Source organism: Rhynchophorus ferrugineus, unplaced genomic scaffold (assembly GCF_030347505.1).
Source record: "Rhynchophorus ferrugineus isolate W39M unplaced genomic scaffold, kcgeb_rfMv2 rfM1, whole genome shotgun sequence".
NCBI classification, from domain to species: domain Eukaryota; kingdom Metazoa; phylum Arthropoda; class Insecta; order Coleoptera; family Curculionidae; genus Rhynchophorus; species Rhynchophorus ferrugineus.
Window position 1 is genome coordinate 50,525,618 of NW_027472580.1, and position 15,156 is coordinate 50,540,773.

Genomic DNA, 15,156 nt, shown 5'->3' on the forward strand with positions numbered 1-15,156 from the left:
TACACCTGTCATCTTTAAATGACACCTATCTTTAGATCAGGAATTGTTTGAGATATCTTGATGTGTAGATTGAATAACAAAAAAGAATAACTTTGATGTTGTGTATCATGTCAATGCTGTTTGTTCCTGAAAGAAACAGGAAATAATTATTATTATTACGCTCTTTATATTAGATGAGCATTGAATTTTATTGCTAATTTGGTCAACTTTTTATGTATATTCCTCAAGCTGTATACGTTTATTAAGTTCACTATCTTTAATGATCTATTCTGTTGAATTTAGTTCGGATTTGATGAAGGCTCTATAAATTAACGAATTTAGAATGGATGGATGACGTTTAGGGGATTCACGGGGAATTGAATGTTGCGAATTCTGTCTAAGACGGAAACTGATTTAATTTGTCCCTTTCAAATGATAAAGGTGTCGTACATACCTAAACCAGGTAGATTCTAGAGGCGTTTTGGCTAATGCTTTTTTTTTCAATTATATGTGAGCATACGCCGTTTATTGGCCGTAAGCAGTTGGGATACGGCCTTCTTTGAATATTCCAAGAAATATGGAGATCCCCTCCCCACACCTAATAATGTTGAGCGGCCGCCAAATCAGGACGGCCTTGCTACGAGTATGGCCTGAGGAAGAAGGAAGAGTCCTAATTAAAGGGCAATTGAATGATCTTCTGAGTTGGCTTCTCGAATAAACCATAATAGAATTCAATAGTTTTATTATAAAAACCACGTGCCCACCCTCCATTCTCACATCAGAAGTGGGATTCGAGTGGTAATTTATAATAGTGTTTTTTGTGATTTTAGAACAAGTTGAAGAAATCGGGCCGTACTAATTTCACAAAAATCTTGATCTGTTGTCAGCATCCAATCCGAAAATTGATGAATGAACTTATAGATCAATGTCTGTATCAATCAATATCGACGAGAAATGGGTGTTGACCGAGAAACTGTAAGTGTTATCTGTCCATATTTTTAAAATACCCCAGAGTTTAAATTCTGGTAATCGTATATTAATTTCTAAATTAGTAGGAAAATAGTTTTGACATCAATCTTTGTTACAAAATACGAGAATTTAGTTTTATATTACATAGACCTACCTTTGCTATTTCCAAAATTTGAATAGACGAAAATATAATACATTATAAAATCAGGAAGCTAATACTTTAATAATATTTTATTATGCATTTTACATACGTTTGCAAATATTTCCAATTGTCAAACGGTGTAATTACACATAATTATGTCAGTTGCTTTTCTTTAATTAAAATATCTCTTAAAATAAATTAATTCCGAGTCGAACTAATATTCAAAAATTATTCTAGAGCTTAAATGGAAAATAATTGAGGTTTATTAATGTTTTAGTTCTGTTCATTACCGCACATTAAATATTAAGTAATACTTTACTGTAATTAATAATTTACTTGTAATTAATCGTTAATCGTATTTTCCTTAAAAGTGTTGAGATTTTTCTGTCAAATTTATGTTAAACCTAAACTTGATACAAAATTCAATTAATTATATTTTTATTAATCCTGGTTTGTCGTTACTAAATAGAACTTATATTAGGCGATAATTATTTGTTTTCATTGTTTTGCATTATATTATTGAGTTTGCGGGGTATGTAAGATTATTTAAATAATAATAATAATTTTTATTGTTTAATTTTCATAGAAATATAACGCAAATGAAAATTTAAATGTTTATAGGAGTAATATTAATTCAATTCTATGATTTAAAATTCACCAAACTCGTCAGTAAATTGTATGAGGTCACGATTTTATTGTCTTCAACTTCTCTGTCTGTTATTTAACTTCAACTATTATCGTTTTTCAATCTTAGTTAAATTGTTTTAAATTCAACAATTAGTAGTATTTTCTATAGCTTCTGTAGAATTCATTGTTGAAGTAATGTTCTCTAAAAGTAACAGATATTATTTGTGCTTTACGTTTTGAAACATTGTAAATCGCTGATAACTTATTAAAGAATTAAGAAACAATATTAAAAAAAAAACAGATCTAAGTATCATCTAGTTTTGATATCGAATCTTTTATTGCTTTAAAACATTCAGATAGCTAATCTGATAATTTTCTCTTTTACCATATGATTTAAATATGTTATGTGTGAAAATGTGTCAGCTTGTCCTATAAAAACAAAAGATGTTTGTTAAAAACTAATAATATTCAAAATTCTATTTCAATCCCTCTGTATTCTTTTATTACGTATTTTATGAGTGATAAGATTATCAAAGAGTCTAGGCGACATAAGAAAAGTATAATCCGATGCCTTCTTAGTTTGTTTTTTTTTACTTCAAACAAAGCATCGATTGAGTGGCCAATTTGTGGCTTTTCTTAGTATTTTCAAGTCTTATTAAAATTGCTGCTATGCATTCTTGAAATTTAGTTATTTTTTTTTACTTTCTGGGTATTATTTCCATACAAAGATTCTTGATAACTAAATACCATACCGAATAAATAATTTGAAACAGATTTGTTGCTTAATAATCATTTTAGTTATATTGAGAAGATAATTAAGGCATTAATGCAATAAAATCATAGATATTTAGTTTATAATATTTCATGGACTTCTCAGTTTAAAAATAAAATTTAATTTTATGCAAAATATTAAATTACACTTGCAGAGTTACTCCTAGATAGTTCTTAATTATTAAAGTAATTTGGATTAAAATAAAATTGGATTGTTTGGAAATCTGCGGTAATAAATTATTAAGATAATTGCAAAACTAAGCACGTTATTTAAATTTGTTTTCTTGGACACAATAAAAGGATTTTAAAGAAGGTTACTGAACATGTTTTGAGTTTTTCTTTCTAATTTCATATTAGTCGAATCGTGTTAACGTGGTAAAAAGAAACTTTTAATAGTCCCGTCATAAATGAATCTCTCTATAGTAAATTAAAGGGATATTTCCTTTATAATCAATTCTAGATTTAAAATAAAAGTCTATTGAATTTAAAGTTGTAAGGAATTATCAAGTTTTACTAGATTTCTTGACATTTATATTTTTGTAAACTTTGTTAGATTATATGACTAAATTATAACATATAAAGATAGAACTTTTTACTGAAACTTATAAAAAGGAACAAAATCGAAAAGTAACTTGGTTATTTGGAGACTTGGTCATGTCAAGAGAAGCATACTTAAATTAATAGACTTTTGACCTTTTTTATTATTTTCATTATTACAAAGTTGACGAGCTGTAAACTTGTCAGAATGACCGAGCGGTTTATTGTGAGTTTAATAGTTAATTATTATTTCGTTTTTAGTTTTTATAGATGATTACCACTTGCCACATCGCTTATCCGCGATGAACTTGTCAAATTACAAGTAAAAGGATGTCATTGGAATTATGGAATTGGAATCAAATTTAAATTCTAAGATGATTTGATTCCTTGAGTTTAATTTTGTTGTATTGTCTATATTTGTAATCATAGTGATTATTATATGATTATTTTTATGGATTTATTTTTAAACTTGAAAATTTATTAAATTGTAATTTGCAGAAGACATCTGACCAACTTCTTGTTAAATAAATGTCGTATGAAAAGAGGTCGAATATTTCAATCACCGATTGCAATTATAGGAGAGTTGTTACAGTTACACCCAAACCTTGATCAGAAGAGTAATTATATCGCGTGAGTACATCTAATTATCTAGGCCTGTGAGCATAAAAACAAAGAAAACAAATTCCGTTTAAATAATAAAAAAAGGAAAAACCAGTTAAAAAAAAAAGAAATTCCGTTTAAATATAAAAAGGAAATTCCATTTAAATGTAACAAAATATATTCCGTTAAAAAAAGAAGAAATTCCGTTTAAATAAAAAAAAGTAATTTCGATTAAAAAAAATATCAAGGATAAAGCAATCTTTTAGGATATGATTAAAGATAAATAAAAAAAATAAAAATAAAAAAATTAAATATCGAGGAGCTAATGTTTGAAGTTGAGATTAGCATGTACGATTAAAATATAATAACAAAAAAATTAAAAAAAAAGAGAAAAAAAATTGAAATATTGAGGGGCTAATGTTTGAAGTTGAGTTTAGCATGTACGATTAAAATATAATAAAAAATGAATACAAAAAAATAAAATAAAAAATAAATAAATAAAAAAAAAATAAAAGTAAATAAATAAAAAAAATGTCTTTGCGTGGTTAAAATCGTTTCAGCACTCTGACTGATGGCAGCTGCTTTGCCACTGATGTTCTTGAACGTGGCCTATGGCAGTTTGCTTTGCCACTGATGTTCTTGTAAGTAGCCGATGGCAGCTTGCTTTGTCACTACTGTTGTATACTACATGGGCGATGGCAGTTTGCTTTGCTACTGAAGAAAAAAATCGAAGTTGAAATGTTTTTGCCACCACCCGTCTTGAACGTGGCCGATGGCAGTTTGCTTTCCTACTGAACCCAAGAAAAAAGGCAAAGTTGAAATGTTTTTGCCACCACCCCTCTTGAATGTGGTCGATGGCAGCTTGCTTTGCCACTACTGTTGTATAGTACGCGGGCCACGGCAGTTTGTTTTGCCACTGAACCAAAAAAAAAAAAATATGGTCAAAAAAAATATGGTGTTTTTGCCTCCACCCCATCCTGCCAAATTAAAAATAATTAAAACCTACCTCAATATCTCAAAGTATTGAAATTGAATAATGTTGCTAAGATTGCAATGTTAAAATGTATTGAAATCATTTCTGAATTATTGAAATGACGATTCTGATTAATATAAATTTGATGTTATGTCTTAAGTATGTTTCGCCAAAGATTCTTTTACTCCTTTTTGTTTCGTAGCCAAACTAGAGTCATAATTAAAGGGCAATTGAATGATTTTCTGAGCTGGCTTTTCGAATAAACCTTAATAGAATCCAGTAGTTTTATTATAAAAACCACGTGCTCACCCTCCATTCTCACATATATATTTCGTTATATTTAATGTAATTAATAGTACTAACGACTTTGTAACGATGTGGTGAACATTTGTATTTTTAAATGTAAAAAATCAATTTAATTTATAATCTTCATTTTATTTAAAAACAGATCGACCCAAATTACATCCAAATTTATTGTTATAAGTAAAATTATTTTTGGTTAGCTATATTTTGCCACTATTTTGAAAAATATGATTTTTTATTAAGAGATTATAGTAATTTTCTTTCAATAGTCTAATTAATTAATTCCATCTACTTATTAATAATACATTTGCATAATGCTGTTAAAATTATTTAAGACATATATGCAATAAATTATTTATTTAAGTGCCCAGTTAATAATACAAAGTGATAAGAACCTATTTCTATTTATCAACATATACCATTACATATAATGAATTTTAATGGACAAGTATTTTAGGTTCATTTTAAACTAGACCATGTTATCAAGTAAACTGCCCTTGGCCTTAGTATGTTATTTCAATATATTTGGATGTATCCATTGTAAGGAATCATTATTTGGAACAGTATTAAATATCTTCAGTTCAACAAATAATAATTCAGGAAGTAAGTACTCAGAATGAAACATTTTAAAACGTTTATGTTTGTACAAAATATTAATTTTCAGGTAATTTCCCTTTTTTCAAGGAATTAAATAACTTGTCGAAGCTGTCAACAGACTTTTTGTATGGTGATTATGTCGGAGTCTTAATTGATAGTCTTAATCTGTCTCTTCAACTGCACTTAAGAACTAGTTTGAAAGTAATACTCCAAATGTTGAAGAATATCCTCGTGTCAATCCACCCAGTTTACTTGACTACCATGAAATATTTTACAGTATTAATGAAAAAAAAGTCGCTATTAACAAAAAAAATGTCGTTACTAATGAGATTATATAAAAAAAACTCTTAGGATGGATCCAAAAATTGGCTACATAATACAACTTAAACGCAATTGTGTTTTATTTAGCCAAATTACATAACAACGTCAATATTATTTGAATATATATTAAGCAGCAATCAAGAATTTATTTTTAGATATGTAAATAAGATAAAACATAAGGATATTGGAAAACAAAAACAAAAAATACAAAACTCTTGAAGACCAAAGAAATATTCATCATCACGAATTACTACTTATTCTGTGATAAATCCCCACCAACCTTATATATATATATATATTAATTATATGTCGTCAAAATTCTGCAGGCGGATTGGTTCATGCAAACTCACATAGAAAGAGATAAATACAAAGCAAAAATAACAAGGCCAACTGTATCATGATAATTATTAGACCTTTGGACTGAATGGTATTTTTGAGGAATTTTAAATAGGCGTTCGGTCTTATTCAGGAGACATTAGTCCTTCGCCTGTGTTAGTTTACAGCCAGTAAAAAAATAGTTATAATGTCGTTTCGTTCAATAAGTAAATTGGTAGGATGTAAAACTTCGGCAGCTTTTATCGATAATGTCTTTAAAACACACAATGTGAGGTTATTTTCATCTCCTGCGGGAGGTAAGTAAGCCTGTTAAACAATATTAGTATGTCTAGAAATAATATAAAAATATAGTTTTATGTTGGTTCAATTCAGTTCTCTCATGACAAGAAATTGGCTATTTCATTTATGTAATTTTAAAATTACTCGTTGGCATTTCTTATATTATTATTTACATCAACGTTGATTGTTGTATGCAGAAGAGTAAAATTCAGTTAATTCTATTAGACAGGATATGTTTCAGACAACTTCGAATTTATCAAAACTAGTACTGTGGGCAGCAAGAATAATGTAGGTGTTATAACTTTAAATCGTCCAAAAGCTCTAAATGCTCTTTGCAATGGACTAATGTTAGAAGTCGCAAAAGCTCTGGATGGCTTTGAAAGTGACAGTAATATTGGTGCCATTGTCATTACGGGTAGTGAAAAAGCATTTGCTGCTGGTGCTGATATTAAAGAAATGCAAAACAACACTTACTCTCACTGTATACGTACCAGTTTCCTGGAGCACTGGAACAGAGTCAGTAAAACTGCTAAGCCTGTTTTAGCAGCAGTTAATGGATATGCTGTAAGTGTTAAATATTTCTTTCTGAAATGTAAACAAATCATGATAATTTCATACTATATTTTTATTGTAAATTATTATAAATTTATAGCTAGGAGGTGGCTGTGAATTGGCTATGATGTGTGATATAATCTATGCTGGTGAAAATGCAAAGTTTGGACAACCAGAAATATTAATTGGTACTATTCCGGGTGCTGGTGGTACTCAGAGGCTACCTCGTTATGTGGGAAAATCAAAAGCAATGGAAATAGCTCTTACTGGTAATACCATTTTAACGGATATACTGATTCAAAATATATTTGTAAAATGTCTTAGGTTGCCAAATACCAGCTCAGGAAGCAGAGAAAATGGGTCTAGTAGCTAGAGTATTCCCTGTTGATAAACTACTGGATGAAGTTGTAAAAGTTGGAGAGAAAATAGCAAGCAATTCACCTCTTATAACAAGAATGTGCAAGGAATCAGTAAATGTAGCATTTGAGACTACTTTGGCTGAAGGTCTCCACTTTGAAAAACGCATGTTCCATGGTACGTTTGCTACCAAAGACAGGTTAGAGGGAATGACTGCTTTTATTGAAAAAAGACCACCTAATTTTACAAATGAATAATCATACACAAAAAATAAATCTTTAGCTAAAAATAATTTATTTTCCTTAACCAATTTCAAATAATATCAATAAATCCAGAATTTATCATATAATATTATATATAACCATGGAAAGTTCAAATAAATGTTTCATTTAATACAATAGCATGTAATATTAAATAAACATTACATGTTCCCAGAACCAATTGAAAAGTATTTTAAACATTAAAAATGCAATTATGCCCATGGTTTTGTTAAACCTTCCTCAAAGTTCCCCATTTCTTTTCGTAATAAAGCTTCACAGTCACCGACATTGACAGGAAAGCTAATCTCTTTATGTAAGTAAGTGAGTATCAATGCATTGTTGATTTTAAGTGCTTGTAATGGATTTAACTTCTTCATGAACCAGTTTAACCAGTATCCTATTAGAAGTACAGAATCAGTTTGACTTTCATGAGTAGTATGCCTGTAAATCACACCAAAATAGTTAACATAACAGAACATATTAAATTAAGGTATTTTAGTACTTTATTGTGTACATAATTCTTCTTGTTTCTGAAGCATGTAGCAATTTCGACATAGCTTCGACATTCGCTGCAATGTGGAAAGTTTGCGTATTTATAAACAATAATGGCTGTTGAACTTTTTCCTCCAAATGCTCACTTTTAACAGGAAACATCCAAGGGTCCAAAAGAATACCAAATCTAAAATAATTAAAGGTGCTTACTATAATATATTTAAGAGTTGTTCATTTATTATGTAAGACAATTTTTTTACCCCTCCCCTTTATGTAAAAAAATACAATCAGTTATTTTTATCCATCTTCCCTCATTCAGTTCTCCATCGCATTTTAAAATTACATTAACCCATTTTTATTGAAAAATTGGACCTGGATATCCATAAATAATCCTTATATGTTTAACATAATAATTAATATAGTGTACATAAAACAAAGTTAATAACACAATGCATACCTAAATTCTGTTATTTTGGATAAAGTATATAAAGTAGTAGCAGCTCCAAATGAATGACCCATCAAACATAAATTATTCATATCCAAATTTCCACCTAAATCTTTAAGGTCAAAGTCATACCCTAAATCTTTATGAAGGGGAGTGTCGTCCAGAACATTGTGTGGTATTATACCCTGATGGAGTTGCTTTAAAAAGTCTAATACTTTAGCGCACTCGCTGTACCGAATCTTGACCTGCTCGTTCCGAGTTTTATGATGTTCTCTACCTAATTTTACATGCTTGAATTCGACGTGTGTTCTCAAGTCGACTTCTGCGTCTGATCGTGTAGCATAATAGAAGGTATTACAAGCTGAATTGTCTCTAAACATTACAAATATAGAGTTTTGATTTTTAATAATGTATATATTACCGATGCTCTAAAGCAAGAATCAAAAATCCTCTAGATGCTAATTCGCAACAAATATTGCTGTATAGAAATCTATTTCCTCCTAATCCATGAGACAAAACTATGCATTTTAATTTATTATTGTTAATTTTTATTTTGGCGCCATATACTGCTGGTATGACAATATGCTCTAAAATAAATTTGTTTAACAAAATATTCGTTTTAAATATAACTTAATGTCACCTGACCACCAACATACACATCTCAGTACAAATGGGTACAACATTAATACCTTGGATATACCATATAAGTAACTATCATCTGGTATCCATGTTTTCCATCTATTATTTGACTATAAAACAAACAAAATCAACATAGGAGTTAAAATATATAATATGTAGTATCGTGGTGTATATAGTGCTTTTTTTATATATAGTATATGTATTGAAGTATAAACGAAGTATATAAATAAGGAGTTTTAATTAACAACGTATTACAAACTAGAAAAGCTTAGAAACAGGTGAATAATCATTGGATAATAAATCAAATAACAATTATCTTTAAAATCCTTCTTTAATAACCATTATTAATAATTTAATCTCTCTTTTTATTAAGCAATCAAGTCATGCAACCCAATATACACGTAATTATTCTAATCAGAAATTCTCTATAATATATCTTTATAATTACTTTTTATATTTTATTATATACCAACTTATTCTCATAAAATTACTAATTAATTTTACTTACTACCCTTTCTTCTGGGTTTTGTTCCGAAGGATAATAAAGTCGTACTAATGAACTTTCTTTTCCATAATTTAACATTAAATCAACCATTCCTGGAACATAGGGACCTAAAAATGTCAAATTTATTTAAAATCATATAATACACATTAAAACATTATTTAATGACATTCAACTCAAGGACTGTGTGAGAAAACGCGGGAAAACATACTATAAAACGCCTTTATTAAGGAAGTAAGGCATTCTACAAATTTATCTACAACATACTTGTTAATATAGTAAATTTTGTTACCTGAAGCTAAAGGTAGGTGTTTTGTTAAACCACTAAACCAGCCCATATTGTTTTTGGTAATGGACTTATAACTGAATAGCAAAAATAGTTTCTGAGAAAACAGGTTATGTGTTGTAAGTTGTTAACAAAGTTTATATACGTTAATGATGGTCGGGGTCAAGGTTCTGATTATTCATACAAATTTTATTTTGATTTAATTTTATTCATATATAACCGTCAGCTGTTTTCATATCCGTTATTTTTTATGCTTAAATATAATGGGAATTTATTTACAGAAAACGTCTTTTATTATTATAAAAAAGCATTTTCTAAAAAGAGTTACAATGGAAGGTGTGATTACAATGGCTAATGGTATGAAACGAACGGCTGCTTCGCCAAACGCTTCACCTAGTAAAAGAACAAACTTTGTGGGAATTTCTCCAATGAAAGAGCTTACTAATGTTAAAACCCCAACTGACAGGCCTTTTAGAGTATCTATTGAGGGAAATATAGGGGCAGGAAAGTCAACTTTGATTAAGTATTTTCAAGGAATGGATGGATTAGAAACTTATGCAGTAATGTTTCTAATTTTTCCTTTCAATAATTTTTGCAATAAAGTGTTACTTTGTAGGAACCTCTTGAATGGTGGAGAAATGTAGATGGTCATAACTTACTGGAATTAATGTATACTGACATACATGAGTGGCTCAAAGTGTTTCAAAGTTATGTTCAATTTACAAGACTAAAAGTTCAAACAACACCCCCAAAAAGTAGCTCAACTAGAGTTCAAATGTTTGAGAGGTTGTCTATTAGATAATCATATTTGCTATTATTTAAGAAATTTATTTTAAAGATCAATACAGAACAATCGATTCTGTTTTATGGAACAAGCCAGTCGTGATGGTTATTTACACCCTGCTGATTATTCAGTTTTAGATCAATGGTTTAAGTGGATACAAGCAAATGTTGATATTAGTTTAGATTTGATAGGTATGGAAATATTCTCAGTTTGAAGATTAAACATTAAACAGTTTTAGTTTACTTAAGAAGTACACCAAAAGTTGTCTATGAAAGAGTTAAGGCAAGAAGGAGGCCAGAGGAATTAGGATTATCCTTGGAATATCTAGAGGGACTCCATGAAAGCCATGAACAGTGGTTGATGACTGATGATGAAAGGTAAGAGATATTTTAGCAAAACATCATTATTGGCTTTTAACTCTAAAATAAATAGTATAATACTTTTTTAATAGGATTAATACTATCCCTGTCCTTGTGTTGGATGCTGACCAGACCTTAGATGATATTGTGAAGCAATACAAAGTCAATGAACACAAAATATTAGGTTTGTTTTATTACATCACTTTATTAAGTGTGGCACTTGATTGTATAAGATACTTTGAAGTAATGTGGCATAGTGAAAATTTGATGTGTATATAGGAGGATTTTAAGTTATCCATGGTTAAAGAAAGTGGCTATTTTTCTATACACCTTCGAGGCGTGAATATTGTTAGTCTATCTTATAACAGCTTTAGTATTTTAAATACATTGCTTAAAGTACATTTTGCGCGCTTCTTCTCAATATTTATTAACTATTGTATTGATTATCAGTAATTGTTGGTTGCACATGTTTAACTAAACTATATATCTCTTGCTTTTGAGAAATTTTATAAAGGTACTTAAAGTTTGTATAGTAACATTTCAAGTTAAGTACTTGTTCAATACAATCAAAGAGTATACTTATAGTAGTGACTTATTTAAAAATCTTTAAAAGTAAACACTGCTCTTAATGTTCTCTATGATATAAAACTTCCGTGTATATTTTATTTATAGGTTACGAGAGAAAGGGCACACAGCCTGTAATTAAGGAGGAAAAGGAAAGAATTAAAAGAACACTAAATTTGTAGCAAGTCAAATCATATATTAGGTAACACATATTATTCTTGTTGTTTTAATACACAATGAATTTTGTAATAAATCATTTCACAAGTATTGTAGGTGGAATTTTAACCTATTAATGACTGGAATAATTAAAGTAATTTTTTAACACAAAATATATATTTAAACTCAGTTTAAAAGGCAAAAATTAGCAGTGGAATAACTTTTATGCAGCCCATTTAAGGCATCTAGTATCCATATGTGTCTCCATACAGTGAATACTGCAATACCTAGTTCCACAAGATAAACAATTATATTGTCCCAGAAAGCCACAAACTGCACAAAAATGTCTAGGAGGTAACTGTGATTCCTCACACTGTATATCCATATAAGATGGACGTCCTTTAAATTCTGATTCAGTTCTATCTTCATCCACTAATTGTTGAAAATTCTTACGATATTTAAACTGATAATAATCAACTAAAAAATGTAATGAAGCAGATATTTAACAAAATAAAAACCTGATTACCTGATCTTTCCTTTCTTTTAGCTCTACTACTTCTATGTTCTAAATTGTCTTCAAATTTTGGTACTTTTTTACTCATAACTAAATCTGCATGAGGATCTTCATGATAATTATCAGATTCAAGCATCTCCATAACCTTCCTCTGTCTTCTTTTCCTCTGGCTTTCATCAATAATACGCCGTTTATCATGTTCTTTTAATCTATTGGACCCACGAAGGGTACCCTTTGATATGGTCATTGTTGGTTTTTTAAAAGAAATTTTGCTTTATTCTATAGATTTCTTATGATTTACCTAAAATTGTATAACTAATTTCCCTTTTCTGCCAGAGGAAAGCTAATTTGATCCATTAAATCATCAATTTTTGCTTGAAGTGTGTCCAAAATATCAGCAGAAATAAATAAATGGTTTTCGTCTAGGTCTTGTATTATGAATTTCCTTCCAAGTTTTACTGTTTCATCTAAATGTAGTAAAAATTGTTTCATAGCCTGGTCACTACAAAATGGCAAAGCATGAGTAGAGGACAATCGAAAAAACTAATAAAACGCCAAAAATTATACCATTGTTTTTATATCTACTTGTTTAGATGATTCGGAGTGTGCAATGTTTATATATAATCTTAGCTATAGAGAGATAATATATAGGATTTCAAGAAGAAAATTATGCTTACCATCTGACTAAAACTCCTTTCATAACATTTACCATCTTGATATGTAAAAATAATTAACTTCATTTTTTTAAAGCCAAGATAACCTATTAAAATCTTCTTTTGCGTTCGAATATTTGCTAACAGTAGAGCGGTAATTTTAAATTCACATTTGTCAAAAATGATAAACATACGCAATAAGGAGCTAGCTCCGATATTAAAAAAATATAAACTGGTATTTTTGGGCGAGCAAAGTGTTGGTAAAACTTCAATGATAACTCGTTTTATGTACGACAGTTTTGATACAAATTATCAGGCAACTGTAGGTATAGATTTCTTGTCAAAAACTATCTATTTTCAAAATAAAGTCGTACGTTTACAACTATGGGACACCGCAGGCCAAGAACGTTTTAGGTCTCTTATACCATCGTATATTCGAGATTCCCAAGTTGCAATAATAGTATATGATATTACAAACGCACTTTCATTTGAACAAACTATAAAATGGATCGACGATGTAAAAAGTGAACGTGGTTCAAATGTATTAATAATTTTAGTAGGAAATAAGGTAATGACGGTTAATACTGATATAACGTTATATTATTAACCATTTTTGCAGGTTGATCTAGAGAGTCTTAGAGAAGTGACCATAGAAGAAGGCCAAAAATTGGCAAAGAAGCTAAATATTCCTTTTATAGAAACAAGCGCTAAGTGCGGTTATAATATCAAACAACTATTTGCTAGAATAGGTGACTCTTTACCAGTTATAGATCCAGATTTAAAAACAGGGAACAAATTACAAGAGGTACCTTTAGAAAATTCAGAAGGAACTATTAAACCAGAGAAAAACTATTGTATTTGTTAAATAAGTTACATTAACAAGTTACTAGAATCACCTATATATTGATCATCAAATATGACTCTGCAAATAATTTGTTATTAGTTATAATTACAATATATATAGTTATTTATGTTTTTTCATTTTTTTCTTTCAGCTTCTCTTCTAGTTCATCAAAAACCTGCTCACTCACAGCATCACACTTATCTGTTACTTGCTCCACAGCTACAACTTCTGGGATATAAAACTGTAACATATTTTGTACTCCATTTTTAAGAGTAACTACTGAGCTAGGACAGCTTGAGCATGAACCTTGCATTTTTAACTTCACTATTCCATCTTCATAGCCCATAAATATTATATCACCTAAAGTTATATTTAATATTATTAAAAACCTACTATACAATTTTGTAAAATATACAGGGTGAGTCATCTGTCATTTTTTGTTTTGTGTTGATTATTGCAACTTCCATAACATTACTATATTTGATATTAACAGATTTGTTAGTTTAAAATCCTTTAAAAAATGGAAGTTGAATGGATTTTTTGGTCAAATGGCCAACCCTCTATTCATGCTTATTAAAAAAAAAAAAACAACCTCCATCCTCTTGCACAGTGGGTCTTATTCTTGTATCCAACAATTCTTTAATCATTTGTACCGTTTCATCGTCATCATCATTAATTTCTATAAAAGCAAGTAATAAGGTAAATAAGAAAAATATATAATCTACTAACGGGTGTCCATATTTGGTTTGGCTTCATTTAACACAGGTAAATTAGTGGCAAAAAAATCCATTATTGTAGCAAAAATTTCAGGTTTGATTATTTTCCATTCCACATCCTCTTCAGATTTAGTTATTGTAATGAAATCTGGACCCAGAAACACACTCTTTACTCCATCAATACGGAATAACAATTTTCCTAGTGGGGAACAATAAGCATCTTGTGGTTTTGGAAAATCAATTGTTTGTCCTGGATCAAGTATCTTTACGCCAGGTATAAATTTAAGACTATTTGGATTTGGAGTTTCTTGAGTTTGAATAAACATGTATAGTTGTTTACTAGTAAACACCTTGCGTTTTTCATTATCACTGAATTTTAGTAAACTGAAATTTGGAAACATTGAATGAAATAATTCCAACGAATATTAAAATTTACCTTTGAAAAACATTATTAGGGGCAGAGCTTTTAACACAACTATTTGATATTCTTATGAATCCACGTAACATTTTTGAAAAAAAGTCTACACTTTGTTAGTCTCCGATATACATACGCTTAAGGTTAGTTCCAGCTTGCATCTTCTTTTTAGAAAAAGTTATTA

The 15,156-nt window shown here is 29.3% G+C and overlaps 7 protein-coding genes and 1 long non-coding RNA gene across 13 annotated transcripts; 4 read left to right on the forward strand and 4 right to left on the reverse strand.

The window, feature by feature from the left end:
• Nucleotides 1–829: 829 nt before the first annotated feature.
• On the forward strand, nt 830–5,956 carry LOC143206940 (uncharacterized). Its single transcript, XR_013008565.1, has 4 exons — nt 830–954; nt 3,524–3,655; nt 5,359–5,504; nt 5,566–5,956. It is a non-coding gene; the product is annotated as an uncharacterized LOC143206940 (long non-coding RNA).
• A 222-nt stretch (nt 5,957–6,178) lies between these two features.
• LOC143206920 (enoyl-CoA hydratase, mitochondrial) lies at nt 6,179–7,635 on the forward strand. 2 transcript variants are annotated; one of them, XM_076419786.1, is made up of 4 exons: nt 6,179–6,451; nt 6,676–6,998; nt 7,087–7,255; nt 7,311–7,635. In XM_076419786.1, the coding sequence occupies exons 1-4, from the start codon at nt 6,343–6,345 to the stop codon at nt 7,598–7,600; spliced, it is 891 nt and encodes a 296-aa protein (XP_076275901.1). In that variant the 5' UTR covers nt 6,179–6,342; the 3' UTR covers nt 7,601–7,635. The 2 variants fall into 2 exon arrangements, with proteins under 2 accessions (XP_076275901.1, XP_076275900.1); XM_076419785.1 differs by having other exon boundaries at nt 6,235–6,451; nt 6,664–6,998.
• On the reverse strand, nt 7,621–10,113 carry LOC143206909 (platelet-activating factor acetylhydrolase). The gene is made up of 7 exons (XM_076419767.1): nt 9,974–10,113; nt 9,688–9,791; nt 9,181–9,289; nt 8,962–9,127; nt 8,553–8,912; nt 8,106–8,282; nt 7,621–8,044 (listed from the first exon to the last, which is right to left on the reverse strand). Exons 1-7 carry the CDS (start codon nt 10,017–10,019, stop codon nt 7,816–7,818), a joined length of 1,191 nt encoding a protein of 396 aa, XP_076275882.1. The 5' UTR covers nt 10,020–10,113; the 3' UTR covers nt 7,621–7,815.
• Nucleotides 9,846–12,360, forward strand: LOC143206918 (deoxynucleoside kinase). Of its 5 annotated transcripts, XM_076419784.1 has the most exons (8): nt 9,846–9,985; nt 10,249–10,527; nt 10,584–10,753; nt 10,806–10,942; nt 10,990–11,128; nt 11,203–11,294; nt 11,783–11,876; nt 11,940–12,360. In XM_076419784.1, exons 2-7 carry the CDS (start codon nt 10,297–10,299, stop codon nt 11,854–11,856), a joined length of 843 nt encoding a protein of 280 aa, XP_076275899.1. In that variant the 5' UTR covers nt 9,846–9,985; nt 10,249–10,296; the 3' UTR covers nt 11,857–11,876; nt 11,940–12,360. The 5 variants fall into 5 exon arrangements, with proteins under 5 accessions (XP_076275899.1, XP_076275897.1, XP_076275898.1 ...); XM_076419782.1 differs by having other exon boundaries at nt 11,783–12,360; XM_076419783.1 differs by lacking the exon at nt 9,846–9,985 and adding an exon at nt 10,014–10,086 and having other exon boundaries at nt 11,783–12,360.
• On the reverse strand, nt 11,850–12,846 carry LOC143206931 (zinc finger HIT domain-containing protein 1). Its single transcript, XM_076419797.1, has 2 exons — nt 12,357–12,846; nt 11,850–12,307 (listed from the first exon to the last, which is right to left on the reverse strand). Exons 1-2 carry the CDS (start codon nt 12,589–12,591, stop codon nt 12,054–12,056), a joined length of 489 nt encoding a protein of 162 aa, XP_076275912.1. The 5' UTR covers nt 12,592–12,846; the 3' UTR covers nt 11,850–12,053.
• On the reverse strand, nt 12,612–13,181 carry Tfb5 (Transcription factor B5). Its single transcript, XM_076419805.1, has 2 exons — nt 13,022–13,181; nt 12,612–12,846 (listed from the first exon to the last, which is right to left on the reverse strand). Exons 1-2 carry the CDS (start codon nt 13,054–13,056, stop codon nt 12,660–12,662), a joined length of 222 nt encoding a protein of 73 aa, XP_076275920.1. The 5' UTR covers nt 13,057–13,181; the 3' UTR covers nt 12,612–12,659.
• On the forward strand, nt 13,179–13,973 carry LOC143206928 (ras-related protein Rab6). Its single transcript, XM_076419793.1, has 2 exons — nt 13,179–13,565; nt 13,617–13,973. The coding sequence occupies exons 1-2, from the start codon at nt 13,179–13,181 to the stop codon at nt 13,860–13,862; spliced, it is 633 nt and encodes a 210-aa protein (XP_076275908.1). The 3' UTR covers nt 13,863–13,973.
• On the reverse strand, nt 13,831–15,149 carry LOC143206925 (NFU1 iron-sulfur cluster scaffold homolog, mitochondrial). Its single transcript, XM_076419790.1, has 4 exons — nt 14,994–15,149; nt 14,571–14,941; nt 14,434–14,520; nt 13,831–14,201 (listed from the first exon to the last, which is right to left on the reverse strand). Exons 1-4 carry the CDS (start codon nt 15,062–15,064, stop codon nt 13,966–13,968), a joined length of 765 nt encoding a protein of 254 aa, XP_076275905.1. The 5' UTR covers nt 15,065–15,149; the 3' UTR covers nt 13,831–13,965.
• Nucleotides 15,150–15,156: the final 7 nt, after the last annotated feature.